The 8,568-nt window shown below is 36.9% G+C and overlaps 1 protein-coding gene across 1 annotated transcript; it reads right to left on the reverse strand.

Moving 5' to 3' along the window:
• Positions 1-2,505: 2,505 nt before the first annotated feature.
• Positions 2,506-3,435, reverse strand: LOC112856837 (olfactory receptor 2T2-like). The gene has a single exon (XM_025920143.1). It carries the CDS (start codon positions 3,433-3,435, stop codon positions 2,506-2,508), a length of 930 nt encoding a protein of 309 aa, XP_025775928.1.
• Between the last annotated feature and the right edge of the window lie 5,133 nt (positions 3,436-8,568).

Genomic DNA, 8,568 nt, shown 5'->3' on the forward strand with positions numbered 1-8,568 from the left:
CTATAGAAAGCTTATGAAGGTAATTGAAGAAGATTTAAAGAAATGGAAAGACATTCCCTGCTCATGGATTGGAAGAATAAATATTGTCAAAATGTCAATACTACCCAAAGCTATCTACACATTCAATGCGATCCCAATCAAAATTGCACCAGCATTCTTCTCAAAACTAGAACAAGCAATCCTAAAATTCATATGGAACCACAAAAGGCCCCGAATAGCCAAAGTAATTTTGAAGAAGACCAAAACAGGTGGCATCACAAGCCCTGATTTTAGCCTCTACTACAAAGTTGTCATCATCAAGACAGCATGGTATTGGCACAAAAACAGACACATAGACCAATGGAATAGAATAGAAACCCCAGAACTAGACCCACAAACGTATGGCCAACTCATCTTTGACAAAGCAGGAAAGAACATCCAATGGAAAAAAGACTGTCTCTTTAACAAATGGTGCTGGGAGAACTGGACAGCAACATGCAGAAGGTTGAAACTAGACCACTTTCTCACACCATTCACAAAAATAAACTCAAAATGGATAAAGGACCTGAATGTGAGACAGGAAACCATCAAAACCCTAGAGGAGAAATCAGGAAAAGACCTCTCTGACCTCAGCCGTAGCAATCTCTTACTCGACACATCCCCAAAGGCAAGGGAATTAAAAGCAAAAATGAATTACTGGGACCTTATGAAGATAAAAACCTTGTGCACAGCATAGGAAACAATCAACAAAACTAAAAGACAACCAACGGAATGGGAAAAGATATTTGCAAATGACATATTGGACAAAGGGCTAGTATACAAAATGTATAAAGAGCTCATCAAACTCCACACCCAAAAAACAAATAACCCAGTGAAGAAATGGGCAGAAAACATGAATAGACACTTCTCTAAAGAAGACATCCGGATGGCCAACAGGCACATGCAAAGATCTCAACGTCGCTCCTTATCAGGGAAATACAAATCAAAACCACACTCAGATATCACCTCACGCCAGTCAGAGAGGCCAAAATGAACAAATCAGGAGATGATAGATGCTGGAGAGGATGTGGAGAAACGGGAACCCTCTTGCACTGTTGGTGGGAATGCAAACTGGTGCAGCCACTCTGGAAAACAGTGTGGAGGTTCCTCAGAAAATTAAAAATAAATCTACCCTATGAGCCAGCAATAGCACTGCTAGGAATTTACCCAAGGGATACAGGAGTACTGATGCATAGGGGCACTTGTACCCCAATGTTCATAGCAGCACTCTCAACAATAGCCAAATTATGGAAAGAGCCTAAATGTCCATCAACTGATGAATGGATAAAGAAATTGTGGTTTATATACACAATGGAGTACTATGTGGCAATGAGAAAGAATGAAATATTGCCCTTTGTAGCAACGTGGATTGAACTGGAGAGTGTGATGCTAAGTGAAATAAGCCGTACAGAGAAAGACAGATACCATATGGTTTCACTCTTATGTGGATCCTGAGAAACTTAACAGAAACCCACGGGGAAGGGGAAAGAAAAAAAAAAGAGGTTAGAGTGGGAGAGAGCCAAAGCATAAGAGACTCTTAAAAACTGAGAACAAACTGAGGGTTGATGGGGGATGGGAGGGAGGGGAGGGTGGGTGTTGGGCATTGAGGAGGGAAACTTTTGGGATGAGCACTGGGTGTTTTATGGAAACCAATTTGACAATAAATATCATATATTGAAAAAAAAAGAATTAAAAAAAGAAGGTACACTGAATAGGATTATAAAGCTATAAATTTAACCTATTCTATTAGCTTGAAAATTATTAATGTTAACATACCAACAAAAAATTAAAAAATGTGAAAATTAGTAGGAAAAAATTTAAAAAAAAATAATTCACATAAAATCCATCAAAAATTTCCTGAATGTACCTCATTGTTTCTATTCTCATATGGATATATATATTCTTTAATTTAGAAAGCAAAATAATGCAACTTGCATAAATTATATGCAATAAAATATGAAATAATATATGATTACCAATAAGAGATTGCTGAATGTAAATTTTATGTACAAAGATTTTATGGAACAAGTGATCTTGATCTTTTGAAGAGTGGAGATTTGGTCAATAGCATTAAGAGTGAATATATGAATGAAAGAAAACACAGAGATGATGGTTTTTAAATAAGAAACATCAATCAACGAGTTATTTCTAGGATGACAGTTGGTTTTAGACCATGTGTCCTGATACACTGAAGCTTCTCAAGAAGATAGAGATTATCTCTGCACAGATGTTATTGTCAAAACCCACGTAATTTCTCAAAAGGTTAATCATAAATAACACATTAAGTTTGTACTCTAAGAAAGCCTTGACTATGGAACTAGAAACAACTTTATACCAACAAAGAAATAACAATATGCCTGAGTCCTAATACTTTTCTGACCCCTTATTATGTTACATTTCCAGTATGACAATCCAATGATAATAGCTACTTTTAATATTGAGTATGAAACGTTTCTTACAGTGACATTGTGGAAACATAGCATTTTCTCAATTGCCACATCTTCCCATGCACTTCCTCAGGGCCCTCACCACTTCTTTGTTCCTTAAGCTGTAGATGAGGGGATTTAGCATGGGGGTCACTATGGTGCCAAGTACAGCTGCAATCTGATCTTGTTCAGGTGTGTGAGAAGAACAGGGTGTCATGTAAATGAAGATGGCTTGACCAAAGTAGAGACTCACTACTGTCAGGTGGGAGAAGCAGGTGGAAAGTGCTTTGTTACTTCCTTTCCAAGAATTCATCTTCAGAACAGTGAGGAAGATGAGAGTGTAGGATACCAGAATAAGAAAAAATGGGACGAGGAGAAACACAATTGTTGATACAAATTTTACCATTTCATAGACTGATATATCCACACAAGACAACCTCAGGATGGCAGGCATCTCACAAAAGTAATGATTAATTTCCCTGGAACCACAGATAGGGAAATTCATTGTGTAGATGGTGTGTATAAGGGCTGCAAGGGACCCTCCAATCCAGGCTGCAGCAGACATCTGCTTACAGACCTTGGGATTCATGAGAATTGTGTATCTCAGGGGGTTACACACAGCCACACAGCGGTCATAGGCCATTAGGGTCAGCAAGATGCACTCAGCAAGACCAAGGGTGAGGAAGAAAAAGAGCTGAGTGGCACAGGCGAAATAGGAAATGTTCTTCCTCTCTGTGAAATAGTTAGTAACCACCTTGGGGACTGTGCTGGAGATGTAAGCCAAGTCAATGAGGGACAGCTGACTGAGCAGGAAGTACATGGGGGTGTGGAGGCAGGAGTCCAGCCAGATGAGGAGGATTAGTATGGAGTTTCCAGTAAAGGCAATAATGTAAATAAAAAGGAGGAGGAGGATGAGGAGGTAGGGATAACTGAACCAGGGAAAGAGTCCCAGGAGGATAAAATCAGTTGAGTTTTCATTCTTCTGCTCCATGTTTTAATTTAAATGGTTTATTCAAACTGAAAAATTGGAAAAGTTATATAACAAAGGATGTGGTGCTTTGTTAAAATAATCTGTCAGTCAACATTCACTTCTCTGTACACTTACAGCTAGGACTTTAAAACAGTACATTCTCATAAAAAAGAAATTGAAAAGAAAACTCCATCAAATTGAAAAATTTCTACTTAGAAATTAGCAATGTTATATTCTAATTTGGTTGGTTTGACTTGGCCAGGTGAATATTTAGTCCCTTTGGTAATAATTACCAACCTGACCATTATGTTTCCCATATATTTAGCTTTTTAATGTACTCCAATCTGTTGACATTCTTGTGTTTTTCATATTGCTTTCCTGACTGTACTGTTCTGCTCACCTCCACCCCAAAGGATCTCAAGTGTCCCTTGTGGCCATTTCACAGATTTTCTAAAGAAATTTGAATCGCCACCGAAATGATATAGACTGTTTATTCTATTTTACATATTAACTTCCTTAATTCTTACGTTTTCAGTTTTCTTTTTAATTCTCATGTCTTACCTTCATTTTAAACTTATTTTTTCACTTGAATAATTTCCTTTGTCAATGAACAGCCTAAAAGACAGCAATCATATCTCTTGGTTAATCTTTCAGTTATTGTTCATTTCCCATAGAATAAAAATTTCTTCAGAATACTTTTAAAGGTGTTGATTAAAGTCATGAAAATAAATTTTAATTTCCCATCTTTGTAAAAGTGACGGTGACACTAATGACAAATGAAGAAATATCCTCTTTTGCTTGATGAGAAAGGTCTCATACATATTCAATTCCTGGATCAATGAGTTGATTTCCTTTGTAAACCCTGATGGTCCACATGCAATGTTTCCTCTTTGTGAAGCAATCATAATGAGAATTTTTGCTTTTATTATCAATAATATACATGAAATCTTTTATTTTATATCAAATCCTACATTATTATGCTTTTCATGATTTGAGATAATGAAAAAAAAATCATTGTATAATGTTCATCTGTCAATGGAAATAGAATAGTGTCATTCAAGATTGGGTCATAATAAGCTTGTGGCAGAACTTTGGTCTTGGGGAAATTTTTTTTTAATTTTTTTTTGCATTTATTCATTCTTGAGAGACAGAGAGACAGAAAATAAGTGGGAGAGGGGCAGAGAGCTAGAAGGAGACATAGAATCTGAAGCAGGCTCCAGGCTTTGAGCTGTGAGCACAGAGCCCAACACGGGGCTGGAATCACAAAGCGTGAGATCATGACCTGAGCCCAAGTCAAACACCCAACCAAGTGAGCCACCCAGGCGCCCCTGAAATTTGTTTTCTTAAGTTACCACTCTGTGCACCTCAAGATCCTGGTCTCCTCTTCCTGGGCACTATCCTTCATGATGTTTCTCTAGTTTCCTGTGTTTTTTGACATAAAGCCTTTCCCTACAGAGCTTAGTTCATTGGGAAGTGAAATAATGGGAGAATATCTTTGAAAATAATGTCTCATGGTCCCACATAATTATGTGTAAAATATGACATTATGTTTACCAGTATAACAGTGTTATTAACTATAGTGTATTCAAATAAATATAGACTGGGAATGGGAAATAGATACAAACACTGTAAAATATCTTGCTTTAGGAATGATAAAACATCAAGCATTGTGCCTGGCATCTAACTGATGACTAGTTTTGTAAGTCTATGTGCTTACATGCAAGCCTCTTTTAAGTGTATATTAATAATTTTGCACATTAGCAAATTAGGTCTATGATATATTGTATATTGAAAATATTGTAATGTTTTATATTAATCACATACGATTACATTCTCTTAGATTTAGGATTGTGGAGTAAAAGTGATTTTTGTGATTTTGTTAGGAAGACCTTAGTTCTATCAATATCTTTGTGACTTGGAAATGAATGAATACCTCTAGGATGTAATTATTTCAAATGCTAAAGGAAACGTTAACTTACCTGATTTATAAGGGCAGCACTTGCCTTCTTCAAAATTATAATTAGACAATATGTATCGATAAAAATCATTGACCACACACTTTATTACACTGAAACAATGATTCAACAATAAACTATACATTTAGCTAGATACAGACTCTAAATAATGCACAAGCAGTATATTATAAAAATTTTTGAAAAATATTTTTTTGTCAAAATATATGTTTTGTCTTCAAGTGGTCAATAGATTTGCCATGATTTACTCAAGAAATAAAGAAAAACAAATTTAATTTTGTTTATATTAAAGTAATGTCATTCTTTTATTCTAAGGAAAGTCACATTTCCTTTCAATTTCTAGAAAGTCTTAACTTTCTCCATCACATAAGATTTGAAAGTAAGTGATTAACAATCAAAGCAGCACTCTAAAAAGATATTTGTATGAATGGCAAAACACAGATCCTATTAGAGAGATGTGAGCAGATTGCTCTCATCTGTAACTCATCCTGTCCTTATAAATATCCTTAAACTCTACAGTGCTCCTCACAAGCTAAGTCTCAGTAATTGCAAAATATGTGCTGCTGGAGTACATGGAGTATATTGGAGGACATACTAACACCGATGGCAGTATATTGGAGGACATACTAGCACTGATGACCCTTATAAGAACAGTAGTTCACACTTATGGAAGACAATAAATTCCAGAGTAGTTTGCATACATTAACCTATTGACTGCTTCTAAGGACCGTTTGTGCAATCTTGAGCCACTGGGGCAGACAAAAATGGTGCAATGTGCTCTTACTGTGTCTTTTGTCAGGCAGTGGCTGAACAAAATGAGACAGAGACCTTTCCCTACAGATCCTCCCTCCCTGAAGACACTGAATTTTTCATTTAAGGACTCACTGTGAGAAGCAGATTCCAACTTCATGTAATCCAAATTTATCTGCTTTTGCTTTACAAAGGTCCTTTGGTATGGAGGCTGGGTAGAAAAACAGAGTTAACTACCTGCCTAGAAGGAAATTATTTTATTAATAGGCAAAAACATTCACCTACCCCTGCCTTCAGCCCCATAGTTACTGCTGCCTGGTGTACTTCCAGTAACCGCTGTCATTTCCTTGTGCCCGGTCGCTCTTTTACATTAAATTAGTTGATACCTGTCTTGACTGAAATTTCTGAAATTTCAAACTCCCTGAAAGAGGACTAATTACTTTTCTGCTACACACCTGATTTAGGTCTGAGATCAGCATGTGAGAACTCAATATCATCTTCTGTTTTTCATCAAGTTCTGTATCTTTTGTGTACCTCAAAATGGGGAAGACATGAAAAGTGTCTCATGGGAATTTGTCTCCAGACTTTAATTAATTGTAAGCTCAGAATAAGTGCAGGGCTCTAAGAAGACTCTTATGAAAGATCATTACTGCCCAGTATTCTATGCTTTTTCTTGAAAAATGATACTGTTGGGTTTTGATTATCTCTACAGAAATAGAAACATCAAAGAAATTCCATATTGAAAATATGAGAGCAAACTATTTGGATGCCTTTTAAGTCAATGGGGGAGGAAAAATTTTTTTTTTGAGGGAAACTTTTTTTTCTTGTGTCCAAATTTTTATTTTTATATTTTTTAATATGAAATTTATTGTCAAATTGGTTTTCCTACAAGACCCAGTGCTCATTCCAACAGGTGCCCTTCTCAATGCCCATCACCCACCCTCCTCTCCCTCCCACCCCCCATCAACCTTCAGTTTGTTCTCAGTTTTTAAGAGTCTCTTAAGTTCTGGCTCCCTCCCTCTCTAACCTTTTATTTTTTTTCTTCCCCTCCCCCATGGTCTTCTATTAAGTTTCTCAGGATCCACATAGGAGTGAAAACATATGGTATCTGTCTTTCTCTGTATGGCTTATTTCACTTAGCATCACACTCTCCAGTTCAATCCACGTTGCTACAAAAGGCCATATTTCATTCTTTCTCATTGCCACATAGTATTCCATTGTGTACATAAACCACAATTTCTGATTCCATTCATCAGTTGATGGAAATTTAGGCTCTTTCCATAATTCGGCTATTGTTGAGAGTGCTGCTATAAACATTGGGGTACAAGTGCCCTTATGCATAAGCATTCCTGTATCCCTTGGGTAAATTCTTAGCAGTGTTATTGATGAGTCATAGGGTAGATCTATTTTTAATTTTTTGAGGAACCTCCACACTGTTTTCCAGAGTGGCTGCACCAGTTTGCATTCCCACCAACAGTGCAAGAGGGTTCCCATTTCTCCACATCCTCGCCAGCATCTATAGTCTCCTGATTTGTTCATTTTAGCCACTCTGACTGGCATGAGGTGGTATCTCAGTGTGGTTTTGATTTGTATTTCCCTGATGAGGAGTGACGTTGAGAATCTTTGCATGTGCCTGGTGGCCATCTGAATGTCTTCTTTAGAGAAGTGTCTATTCATGTCTTCTGCCCATTTCTTCACTGGATTATTTGTTTTTCGGGTGTGGAGTTTGGTGAATTCTTTATAGATTTTGGATACTAGCCCTTTATCCAATATGTCATTTGTAAATATCGTTTCCCATTCCATTGGTTGCCTTTTAGTTTTGTTGATTGTTTCCTTTGCAGTGCAGAAGCTTTTGATCTTCATAGGGTCCCAATATTTCATTTTGTATTTTAATTCCCTTGACTTTGGAAATGTGTCAAATAAGAAATTGCTGTGGCTGAGGTCAGAGAGGTTTTTCCCTGCTTTCTCCTCTACGGTTTTGATGGTTTCCTGTCTCATTCAGGTCCTTCATTCATTTTGAGTTTATTTTTGTGAAGGGTGTAAGAAATTGGTCTAGTTTCATTCTTCTGTATGTTGCTGTCCAGTTCTCCCAGCACCGTTTGTTAAGTAGACTGTCTTTTCTATTGGATATTCTTTCCTGCTTTGTCAAAGATTAGTTGGCCATACTTTTGTGGGGCCAATTCTGGGGTCTCTATTCTATTCCATTGGTCTATGTGTCTGTTTTTGTGCCAATACCATGCTGTCTTGATTATTACAGCTTTGTAGGAGAGGATAAAGTCTGGGATTGTGATACCTTTGGTTTTCTCCTTCAGTATTATTTTGGCTATTCGAGGTCTTTTGTGATTCCATACAAATTTTAGGATTGCTTGTCCTAGACTGAAGAAGAATGCTGGTGCAATTTTGATTGGGATTGCATTGAATGTGTAGATTG

The sequence above is a fragment of the Puma concolor genome, chromosome A1 (assembly GCF_028749965.1).
Source record: "Puma concolor isolate L17-30 chromosome A1, mPumCon1.1.hap2, whole genome shotgun sequence".
Lineage (NCBI taxonomy): Eukaryota > Metazoa > Chordata > Mammalia > Carnivora > Felidae > Puma > Puma concolor.